The 12,973-nt window shown below is 34.1% G+C and overlaps 1 protein-coding gene across 1 annotated transcript in view; it reads left to right on the top strand.

Moving 5' to 3' along the window:
- The window catches only part of CSMD1 (CUB and Sushi multiple domains 1), a gene marked incomplete at its 5' end in the record, with an annotated part of 865,314 nt that extends 854,915 nt beyond the window's left edge, over nt 1-10,399 (top strand). The window contains 2 exons of the mRNA XM_018088901.3: nt 4,478-4,610; nt 6,867-10,399. Coding sequence (XP_017944390.2) covers nt 4,478-4,610; nt 6,867-7,026 — 293 coding nt within the window. The remainder of the gene's footprint in view (nt 1-4,477; nt 4,611-6,866) is intronic.
- Nucleotides 10,400-12,973: the final 2,574 nt, after the last annotated feature.

Here is a 12,973-nt window from a genome sequence, read left to right as displayed (position 1 = left end):
TCAGTCTTGGAACTTAACAACATGAAAACAGAAAGGACTTTTCTTCCCTAGTACCGTTTATCTTCTTTCAGAAGCAATTCTGGTTGTAGCCTTAGAAAATAAGGGCAAAGAGAACTCTGTTATCAGTCTGTCAAAAGATCTAGAACTGTACCTGAGCCTTCTTAAGAGGCTCAAGTTGTGACACTAAATTATTTAACTTCTTTTGCCAAGTTATCAGTCATTGCCAGAGGCTTTTATTTTGTTTTGTTTTAGCAACTTGGTCTCCAAACACTACACATCTGTGGCTAGATTCATTTTTAGCAATTGTTTGATGCCTGTGCCTCAACACTGCACTTGTAGAAGATGTTTATTCTAAAATCTTGTTAATTTCAGTCTAGACTGTCCTTTAAAATTGTATGAAAAAGTGGCTTTATGAGAACAGAGATTTACTTCACCAAATTATTATTTTCCTGTATTTATTTCCTCTGGATAAATACAATGACCCACTTCTCTTCCTTTTTTTTTTTCTTTCAAAGTACTTTTTTAGGTTCTTTGGACTGAAATAACATATCTTGACAAAAATATGAAATATGCATAATTAATTTGCATCTATGGTATATTGGGTCAATGGTTGTGAAATACACGTTCATTTCTTGAAATTAATCAACTCTTAAAAGAATTGAACATCAGGGGACATGAATTTTAAATTTCACTCTATAAATCATCCTTCCTCTCCAGATCATTTGACACAACTTCCATCATTCGTGAAGAAACTCTGCATCTAAACAGGATACTCAAAGCTTCGGTGTACACAACTGTTGTGTGTTAGCCAATGCACAGATAGATGGCTAGGAGTAATGAGCTAGGAGACTATATGTTAATATGTGTCTACACCCAATGAGGTACCTTAACAATGACTCTTTGCTATCCAGCAGGTTTGGTCAGGTGAAGAAATTCCAGCCTATATTGTTTCTTGGAAGCTGCTGACTTGCTTTCAGTGTTGGTATTTTTGCTCTTAAATCCTTGACCTGCTAATTGTCTTTGTCCCAGAAATTACTCTTATATATGTAATTATACTTTTCTTATGTTTCATGGCTCTTGCTGTCACACATTCTCCAACTTCAACAGCAGTTCTCTTAGTAAAACTGCACCGTGCTGTACTGATGCCAGTCAATTGAAACTCTGGGCTAGGAGTCAAAAGAGAAATGCATATGAAAGATCCAAGCAATAGCAAGGAAATGTTCTTTGTCATAAAATCAAAAAATGGCTTGGGTTGGAAGGGACCTTAAAGATCATCTAGTTTTAACCTCTCTGCCACTGGCAGGATTGCTCCCACTAGATCACGTTGCACCGTATTTTCTTTTAAAAAAGTACTATTTTCTATTAGGTAGAAATGAGAAAACTCAGCAGCCATCCAAAGGGTAGAAATACACAGCTTGTGCAGTATTGGCTTCACTATATGTTATCAAAATTTGCATTTCACCTGGCTGCTGCTAAAAAACACCCTCTTATTCTGTGAAATATTAAAAATCCCCATTTATAATCTTACTGGATATCTCTCTATTAAATAACACAGTTCCCAGTTACAAAGTATGGCTGTTTTAATGAAAAATAAACCAAATTATCTTTTGCATACATTTTTTTGTTTCCTGTATGTATATGCAGATATTTCCACTATTCTGGTTTTAGCTGTGTAGCAATGAATACCTTGATTTGGGCAGTACAATAGGCTTTCCCATTTCTTATCATGATAACACTGTCAGAAGAATTACAAAATTCACATCAGGATATATTTAATCATAAACAGCTCTGAAAACTATTATAATAAAAAGACCAGATCATGTTGAAGTTATATTGCATCTCATGCATGTATAAAATTCAAATTATGCAGAATTGCAGCAAAGTTTCTTTTCCATAATGAAAAGCACACCCAATGCACAGTCTGGACCTGGTTAATACTTCTCCAGTGCCAATTATAGGTTGTAGATTTCAGTTAAAAATTTCAAGCTTGTTTACCCTAAATGTGGTACTTTAAAAACTGTAGAGATATAGTATATTTGATTACCTCCAGTAGGAGTTTTGAGTATTAAGTATTAAATGTAAATCAGTAATCAAGGATAGATAACTTAAAAAGAAGTTTTTAAGTGTAAGTTTGTACCTACTTTTAAATGTTTGGTTACACAATTTTTATTGTTGTTTTTTTTTATTTATTAAACATACCAAAATATTCATACCAAAAATTATTATGAATGTCAAACTACTGTTTGTTTTAGATGTATTCTAGTTAGATATTTTATAGTTTTTCTGCTACGTATAGACTAAACTGTATCTGTCATATATATGCCATGATAATAGTTTTGAGTAAATTGACTTCATTGATCACACGTAGTTCTATTTTGAAATTTAAATAAAAGTTAGACTATTAATTCCAGATTTTTGTTGATATAAGCTGACTACAATGCTAGCATATTTTTTATTACTTACTCCAAATAATTGGAAAAAAAAGCTGGTGATTGTGATAGTTAAGGATGAAGAAAGTGGTAAGTCCATGGGGTTTTTTTCCAAAGTCTATCACTTCTTCTAATCAATAAAAATTTCAAAGGAACATTTAAATTATTATTTCTAACCTCTTCTCAACTGTGGAAACTACTTTAGTTTATCTGTCTTTAATTTAGATAGGTTGGAGAATGTGCAGTACATGTGCAGTGCAATACAAATACATAAATTTATGCCAAGATTCTTTCCACACCTTGAGTGTTTGGACAAATACTGGATAACTGAAGTCCAAGGATTTTTATAATACATTGATTGTATTCTAACCTAGTTCAGAGGTAATTAAGGTACTTCACAGTAGTGTGATAAAGTTCATAATATGATCCCAGCTACCACAATATTAGTTTTATTAATTTGAAAAGATCTTCTTTCACAAGTTCTGAATATATATACCAATGAATATACCAAGTCTGAAATGTGACAGAGGATTAAGACAGTGAAAAAGATTGTAGTACACTATTTTGTCATGTTAAGTGGTCAAATGTGGCAATACTGAAATTCCTAGGGAGGTTGACTTTATTTTAAAGGCAACTTAATTACTTCCCAAAATTTAATACATTTTTTAAAAGTATATATATAAAATGTATTATTAGCAATTGAAACATCAAAAGTTTAAAGATATCTCACAGTTCAAAAACTTATTTCATTTGTATTTTGCATTGAGTTTGAACTGCAAGAAATCATAGAATCAAAGAATGGTTTGAGTTGGGAGGGACCTTAAATGTCACCTAGTTCCAAACCCCCTGTCATGGGCAGGGGTGGCACTGACTAGGTCAGGTTGCCATGGCCCCATCCGATCTGGCCTTGGACACTTCCAGGGGTCATAGAAGAATTGTTACTTTTTTCTCATTTTTTTTCTTTTCTCAGTTTTTCTACTTATTTAGATGTCTTAGTAGACTGCTGAAAGCAGCACAATGTCTCTGCTATAAAACTAGTTTGTACTAGAGTCCTAAAAAGACTGATCGATGCTGTTGCTATCGATGAGGGAATTGTGGTGTTTGAAATGCTGTGTGCTCATGAGTTGGAGCATTTCTAAGAGGGAAACAGCAGTGTCTCCTATTCTCCTCCACTATCATCAGCAAAAATATTCCAGAATATAAGCACAGACATCTGCCCCAGCCACATCCTCCATGTATTTTTCCTCTGTCTTAGTCTTTCCTCCTTGGATAGAATCTATATTTCTTTCTGAAGAGCTGTAGGTTCAAACTGGCAACATGGAGTTGGCTCTCAAAATATATTTTTTGTCTATACAAATTTTATATATTTTCATTATTTCACAATTTGAATTGTTAAGATGGTCAACTATTTAAGCAATTTAGCAATGTGTCTCTTTGTACTGATGGAAAAATGCTTTCTGCAGAGTGCCTTACAGTCCACCTTATCTGCTTGTCCACAAAAGGAACCCAGCAAGGCCATGCCACAGGCCACTGTGTTTGCATTCTCTGCACCTCAGGTTTATCCCAGTGCAAACACAACTTCCAGAGGGACATGCACACAGGTGCACAGACTTGGGAGTGCTACTGAGCAGAGTAGAACCACTGTGGTTTATTGCAGTCACCTCAGTCTTTTCTTCCTTGTTCATGTTTGTTGTGGTCTCACTCTGCTTGTTCGTTCTAAGCTGATTATTAAGACTGCTGGAATAGAATTAAAACTTTTGCAGTATTAATATATTTCATAGAAGTTATATGGCTTAATTTTATTAAATTGACTCAGATGTACTTTGTAAATATTTTATTTGCTGAATACTGTTTCCAAAGAATTTTGATAGTTACTGATGTATTATGAAGTGGAATTAACAAGATTTTTTCTGTGATATTGCATTAAATTTATTTAAAGTTTTTAAATAGAATTATTTTATCAAGACATTTTCTTTCATGTTTGAATAAAAAGTTAGTTGGATGGATAACACGGGAATTTTGTTTCTTCCCCTTTTGTTTCATTTCAGGTCCTTTAAGTGCAGATACAGACCTTTCAAATCACTATTATGGTACAAACAGCAGTTCGGTTGCAGCTGCTATCCTAGTACCATTCTTTGCTCTAATATTATCAGGGTTTGCATTTTACCTCTACAAACACAGGTAATGTAAATATTGTATATTCAGTAACTTAATAAGTTTTTGTAGTTTTAGTAGGTAACTGTAACTAGAGAACACAATGATAAAGTTTTTAAGAGTACCTTTAGTCTAGAAAGACAAATATTCCTGGGTATTCCTGCGAAGGGGTTCAGTACAGGGCAGTTCTTAATGATGAAAATTCTGAAAAATTAGTCTCTCTGTTAAGGAGCAAAGAACTGTCAACCTTCTTGGTTCGTTAGGCTGAATCAGATTGAAATCTCAGGTTGCATGTTCCATTTTTTCATTTTAACGCTTTATTACACTGAATGTCTGCTGCTTCTTTCAAAATGCTTCTGAGTATTAATTATACAGGGTAAAAAATCCATAAATCCCATGAGGGAACAGCCCATAATGAGACTACTTATAGTATGTACTGAGTCAGCTAGCAGACACTACTAGAATTGGCACCATGTCCTGAAATGTAATATAGCCTTTTGTTGGCAAAAACTGCTCAGGAAGAATTTTCAGGTAGCTCCTGTTCTGCAATGGAGAGGGGTGAAGCCTTAAGAGCAGCTTGAATGCACAGGCATTCAGATTGTGAGAAGAAATGGAACAAAAAGGAAATATTGCTTTGAAAGAGGAGGCAAACTCCAAAAAAAAATATTGTGACATAGGGGTACATTTTGTGGTTTATTCTATGAAATTTGTAATGTCCTACAGGAGCAGTAGAAATATGTATGTATTTAAGAGAGATAAAACTCATTCTTCAGACAAGCAGCTATAATCCCTCTGTTTATGGTATGGCTGGTGCAGCATTGCAGTTATGCCTACCTTAATTTAATTTAAATACATTAGATACTTGAAAAAGGAGATGTTCCTCATAACTTAGTCTTTCAAAGAATATTCTTTCTTTTTTTCTACTTTCAATCAATTTCTTCCATTAAACCACAGTTTTTAGAGGGGATATCAGTGTTACATTGCCATCAGAAAATTAAAAAGTTGATTTGTGATGTAAAGTAATTTTAGGTCAGTTTTATTCTTTTCAAAATTAAGGATGTTCCAATGGAAAGAGAACAGAATCTGTGAGTTTTGAAGGGACTTTCTTGAAATTATCTTAATGACCAGAGTAACAACAAGAAATTTTCAAAATTATGTGATAGTAGTTATGCCACTAGAGGCTTTCTATGTCAGAGAATTTGAAGGTCTTCTTAGGGGATTTTATGGATGTTTCTGCTGCACCTACGTCACATTATCATCATTTAATTAGAACCGGGCTTGTTAAACCTTTTTCACACAGTTTCTGCACCTTTTGTCTGACAGGCAAGGATTGCTTCAGCAATGAACACAGCATCTAACCCTTTCTGAGCAAAATTAAAATATATATGATTCCTTACACTTAGGAAAGCTCCTAGTTAAGTTTTCTAAGATGCTTTCGTAATTATAAAATCAAAATATGCAGAAATAGACATATTTATGAGAACTATTTGTATATTGTCAATTTCCATTACTGATATCTTTCAGTGATAGCTTTCCCTATCTACTATCCAAATAGAATAGTTTTCTAAAAAAGTTTAATTTTCAATAACTTGTTTTCTGAAGTTTTATAGTGAAATTCTTTTCTAATTTTTTTTATATTTATTAAGTACCAAGCACTTTTGCATTCCTTCATTTCCTTTCTTGCCTTATACATATATAAACTTGCCAACTACATATATAAACTGATATACTGAACCTCCTTGTTATATACTTCTAGATGTTAAGATATTTAAGATTAAGATAGTAAAATATTGTATCATAGGATATCATCTTATTGGATATATCATAAAGTCCACAAAATTCTAGTTTATTTTTCATTTAATTATTGGCTTAATATGTTGTAACAGAGCTTTGCAAAAAAATGGGAACATCTTGAAGTTTTGATATCTCCTTCATAGTGAGAAAAGATTATAAAAAATAAAAGTGTGGTTCCTTTCAGTATCATTTGACATTGAGTTGTCAAAATTTACGTGAATATTAGTCAGGATTTGATCAATCTGATTACGTGTGTTTGGACAAGGTATTTAAATGTGTTTATTGTTGGCAGTATTTATAGAGATAGGCAGACATGCTATGAGAGATCTATCTGGAATAATTGAAACTGCTGACACTTATCTGAAGGTTTCTACCACTAGAAATGCAAGATATTCTGGACACTTGCTGTTCTATGTAGACAGGATGGAAACATTAGAATGTTTATTTTTAAGGGTTACTAATGATAATTTCCCATCTTTTTTTCCCCAGAACAAGACCAAAAGTACAGTACAATGGGTATGCTGGACACGAAAACAGTAATGGACAGGCTTCATTTGAAAATCCCATGTATGACACAAACTTAAAACCCACAGAGGCAAAGGCTGTGAGGTTTGATACGACTCTGAACACAGTTTGTACAGTGGTATAGCCTTCAGTGCCCAATATGACTGATTCATAGCCATACCTCTGATGGACAAGCAGTAATTCCTTTGGTGCCATATACCAGTTTCCCTTTTTCTCTTGGCTTTGCTGCTGTAATCTTTAACATCTTCTGTCAGCCTACATGCAGCTAAATTTTCTGGTAAAAAACGTGTCAGTCTTCGGGGGATCAGACAAAGAATATTTTTTCATCTTTAAGTTGGATCAAAATGCCTGGCTGCATCTGCTTCAAATCAAGGCACACTCTAAGGAAGACTGCCAAATCATACCAATTTGTCATATTTGATGCCTCAGACTTTCATATTTGTATGTGGTTGGGTGCCTTTCAATGCGTTCTTCTGGGCACTTGGATAAATCCTTTGAGTACTGTGACAAATGATAGCACCACAGATTATCCCTGGGAATATTCTGAAGAAATAAAGCTCTCTTGAAGGAGGAAACAGCCTTCCTTGAGGTTGCATACATCTGAAAATGCTTTACCATTGAAATCTCAAAAAAATTAAGGAAACTTAGAGTGTATTTCATTCATAAGGCAGTTTTGCCAATTTCCCAATCAGCCATTAATATCGCAAAATGTTAATGCACAATTTTTTTGCACTAGGGTGTTATGGCTGACTGAGCAAGATACTGGTAAAAATATACAGGGTTTCTACACACTGTCCATTGTATATAGACATTTACTCACTCTTTGCTAAACCAAACATTCCACAATAAATTTACTTGGAATATTAAATTATGAGCCCCATGCTTAGCACCAGTTAAAATCTTGTGCGATAGAGAATAATATTTCTTTTGTCAATTTTTGACTAAATTTCATTGTAAACATGATAACAAGTCAATGGAGACTTTCAGCCAGAACAAGAGCCCATTTCTAAGAAATTTTCATTGCCACTATTGTTTTCTTCTGCAATCAGTCATCAATCACCATTGTCAGTATCATACTATTTAACAGCAGGGGGGTTAGCAGCTATTGCTGCTTGCCATGTACAAATGTGAATAGTAATTTATTTTAGATAGCTCATAAAAGCCTGTGAGCCTGTGCTCATAATACAGTCTTCCCTTTTGCATTTTTTTCCATTTTTTTTCCTGTAATATGACATCATTTTCTGATGTTACATGGTACTAAACCACATTACAGTAGCATATATAAACCCAGTGCAAATTGTCTATAACAAGCTGTCATTCAGTTTCTACGTTGAACAAAGAGAAATATTCAACTATCTTTCCTGTTTATTTTCAGATTTTTTAAACACACTGTTTACTGCTTTTGTACTTATACAGTTTGACAGAGACATTTATAAATATGAAGGCTGAGTAAATCATTAACATTTTCTTAGGATTAGAGGGTTTATTGAATGAAAACAAACCAACGAACAAAAGATGCCATAGAGAATATTAATTAAATTGAGTTTTAAAATTAGGAAATTACAGGAAATGATGGAGCAAAATCTGGTTTCAGTCATACCCATTGAGCTCAAAAACCAGAAAAGTTGCTTTGCTTTTCTTATAATTCAGGGTTGTTTTTTGATACTATTGTTTTGGTTTAGTTTTCTGAATTTCAAACTGTCCTAACGTCCATTTGGTATCAAAAACTGTAGAAAAATGTTTTTGAACTCCATATATGTATGTAAGTCTGGCTGTTATACACAAAACAAAATGGTAATATAAGCCCAGTAACAGGTTTTTCAGCTAATGTTGCAGAACGCAAAGAAAATTTCAAAGGTAACCCTCGATCAGCTTAACAACTACATCTGTTAGATGAAAAATACCAGCAATATAACACAGTATTGTAGGGCCTCCAGCTGTTATATTCTTCATACGAGCAAGAAGCTCTGAAGAAAATTTAATAAATAATCCTTTCCAGTCAGTTCCTTGTTCATTTTGTCAGTATTTTTTGGCATTCTTGTTTGTTTCTGAGGTTGTGCAGTAAGTTTCATTTCTCTCTCCCATCTCAGATCCCTTCTCATTTCCTGAGAAAAAACAAAGTCATCAGATAAAATTTGTTGTCCTGATCCTCCCCCATGTAGAGGAAATTAAGAGCTTGGCAAATGAAGAGCTTCCATAGGAACAATGGTCCAGGAAGGGAAGTTATTGTGTGATTAGAGTTTCTGACAGGTGTTCAAAATTGACATTACTGCTTTGGAGGTCTTCCTGTAGTGGCAACGGCAGAAAAAAAATTGGAGTTTTGAAAACAAGATATGTAGCTATTATTGATGTTTTCTACTCCTGTCCTTACAGTGTATTCTTCAGTGCCCTGTCTCACCATCAAGGAATGTGCTGTAGAATAGGTGCCAGAAAAAAGAATATTTAAAATATTCAATCTTTTTTGTTGGAGAGTGCAGATCTCATGAATCCTTTATGCAGTGGTTCATTTTGGGGAGGTTATGTAAGGATTACTTATCCTGAGTGTTCTTTGATCAGGGACACTCAAAATAGGGGCACACTGACAAATTATCCTAACAAATTTGCTTGGAATAATGATTGAACAGGAGATTCAGGCTGAAACCCAAGTAAACAAAGCTCTCATAGTTTAATCAGTTCTGTCCACATCCTTCAAATGACTCTCCTTCTCCCCAGTTTGAGTCTTCTGTTCAGGTTGGATCACTTTCTCCTGAAGTCATTATGCAGAGGGCTGTGTTTGCATACATGGTGCTTCATCAGAATGAGACTCTTAAAATGATGTGCAGTGGCTGGGTAATGGCAGCCAGGAAATCTACTTTTTGAGATACATGCAGAAGACTTTTTCCCCCAGAGTTGACCAGATCATTATGACGAGCTAATAATACATGCTATATATTTTTTTTAAAAAACAGGTTATGTGCTTCAAAGCTGTTAAAAACTGCTGCTTGTATCACACATCTTGCCTTTCTCCAGGCTAGCTGCAATAATTTTTTTTCTTGTGTAAAATATTTTGTAAACAAAAAAAGCTGTTATAAAAAATAAAAAAAGTGGGAGGGTGAGGGCGGGGGCATTGGGGAAGAACGCCGGCATTATGATCAAGTCAATCTAATTTTCATTCCCACTATTTCATCTTGCCATTTCACGACATGCTGCTGTGACATGAAGTAGGTGCAAAAGAACTTTTTGTACAGAGATATATTTTTTATGAAGAATTTGTAAAATTATTAAATATGCTGTACTTTTTTGATTAATGTAGGTAAATTGTTAAAAATAAATGTTTTTACAATACAAAAAAAATTGTAATTTTCCCAGTAATGTAAAATTTACCATCTTTAGCTGATTTTCAGTTCTGATCCTATTACACATGTATTAATATTAAAGTGGCCTGTTAAAAATAAACAATATTCTCTTTGGGGAAAAAAAAAAAAAAGAAACAAACGTAAAAGATTGTAATATAGCCTGTGCAATGCCACCTACCTTGAAAGCAAAATCAGAGTTCTAATTAAATATTTAATTTTAGATTTTCATCTTTTGTGTGACCTATTCTTATTTACTTTTATGCTTTTAAATCTCAGATATTGAATTTTAATTACATCAGATTGTTCAATAGAGTCTTAATCTTGTCATTTTAAGTTCCCAAGTGTTATGTAACTTGGCAAAAAATTTCAGGTACTCTCTAGTGAGATGGGACCTACCTCCTGTTATGTTACACTCATCATGCAGATTTTAAAATGGGACTTAAGCTGTCATATAATTTGCTTGTTTTATAAAAAAAATAACCTGTTTGCTCTTTCACAAGCCTGCATCCTACCTATGGAATTGATCAATCACATGGAGCCAGAGGTATTTCTTAACATCTGAGAGCTAGTTCTTCAAATGTATGTACTTCAAATGAAATAAAAATGTTTACATATATAAATATAGCCACATATATTAGTGTTTGCAGACTCAATACCTGAAATTCTAAACATTTTTTTAAACTATTTTAGTCTGTATTCATGTAAAAGATTTTTATATTTTATTCACTTGTTGATAGCTTAACACAGTGTCAGTCTTCAAGAATATTCTACCCATTATTTCTTTGGGTATCAGTGGTAGTAAATGACCATGGTTCATTTTTAGGAAAAAAATCAAGATATGTGCAGGTCCTTGCTGCCTTTCTCATCTTCACAATCTGTCTATCTGGTAATACAATATCTTATAGACAGGTGTTAAAAGTTCTCATCTCTCACAATGATCTGACTTTCTGTTTTAACTAAGCTATAATCTATAATCACTAACACTATCAATGCAGGTATCGAGGGTTTATCTGAAGGGAAGTTGTGATATTTACCTCTTAGCACAAACAGTACTCTAAATATGTTGAACAAGTGAACTATTGTTCTTTTCACTATCACCAAATCACAGTGGCAGCTTTTAAAAATTATTTCCCCTTATGTTGTATTGGAAAATGTAGCATAGTATGTTTAATTCCAGATTCTACACAAACATGTTATAGAAAAGAGGTATTTTCTGTGTGTTGAGTATACAGTTATATAAGAGCCACTCTCAAGTGAATCTGTAGAGAACAAAAGTATTTGTTTTCTAGCTGGCATCTACCATCTCTGTAGCAGCAGTGAGTTCATAAACAGTATCAAAGCATAACAATTGGTATGACCTACTCAAAGTAAAAAACTACTTTTCTTAAAGCTGTTTTAATTTCAGCATCCAAGAAACTGCATTAGATACACTACTATCTGCTCTAGAATGATTACTAACTTGAAATCCCAGGACCTTGAATGCATAAGGCTCAATGCTTGAGAGAATAGGAATCAAAAAGTGGAAGAGGGAGGTCTTCTGCAGAATAATGCCTTTAAACAAGTCAAATAAATTGCTTTTAAACGTGTCTGTAATACAAAAATAATACAGTAATACAGATCCTCTCCCTAGTCACCACAGAGAAGAGATCAATGCCTGCCCCTCCTCTTCCCCTCACAAGGAAGTTGTAGAGTGTGATCAGTCTCCTCCAGGCTGAACAGACCAAGTGACCTCAGCCACTCCTCTTACAGCTTCCCTTCAAGGCCCTTCACCATCTTCATTGCCCTCCTTTGGACACTCTTTATTAGCTTAATATCTTTCTTATATTGCAGTGCCCAAAACTGCACACAATACTCAAGGTGAAGCCACCCCAGAGCAGAGCAGAGCGGGACAATCCCCTCCCTCAACCAGCTAGTGATGCTTTGCCTGATGCCCCCCAAGGCACAGTTGGCCCCCCTGGCTGCCAGGGCACTGCTGACTCATATTCAACTTGCCATTGACCAGGACCCCCAGTCCTTTTCCATGGCACTCAGTAGTGATGTGTAAATAAGAAAAACACTTGTTAAAAAAACAAACAAACATATAGGTAATAAAAGTGATTGCAGTGTGATAAAAGATAATGAAGAAAATCATGTGGCATAATTTAGTCTTGTTGGTAGATTGAGTCTATTTTAAAAAAGTATTTTTAATATAACCTCGAGAATAGTTGAAAACTAGAAATAAAGACATTGAGGTCATCTTTATAAAATGGAAATTAGACATTAGAAAGCAGTAGCTCTGAAAAGGATTTACAAGATATTTAATTGTGATGCTGAGGCAAAATAAGTGGAATTGAATCAATGGATATAAAACAGAAGTATGGGACAGGAATAGAGAAGTGATCTTTAAACTCACTGCATATGAAACTGTATTAGATTCTGCATATAGTACTGCTTCAGAAATAGGATGTCAGAAAAAAACTGAGGGTGTATACAACAATATGCAAATGTGATTTAAAGTCTAGAAGAAATACCTTCAAAAAGAACTTTAAATCTGTTTATCAGAGATCAACAGTGTACAACACTACATCCATGGTATTACTAAAATGCTCTTTCATTTAAGAAAAAAGGATGACAGAAACCTTAGTAGACTTCATATTGTAGCCAGACAAACTAAAGGGGAACACATTTATGAGTGGAGAAAATATACCTGTATATTAATTTACCAGAAGTAATTATGTGTTTTCTATCACTTCATTC

This window comes from Manacus vitellinus, unplaced genomic scaffold (genome assembly GCF_001715985.3).
Source record: "Manacus vitellinus isolate BGI_N305 unplaced genomic scaffold, ASM171598v3 scaffold_11_pilon, whole genome shotgun sequence".
Lineage (NCBI taxonomy): Eukaryota > Metazoa > Chordata > Aves > Passeriformes > Pipridae > Manacus > Manacus vitellinus.
This window is presented reverse-complemented; position numbering and strand designations above follow the sequence as displayed.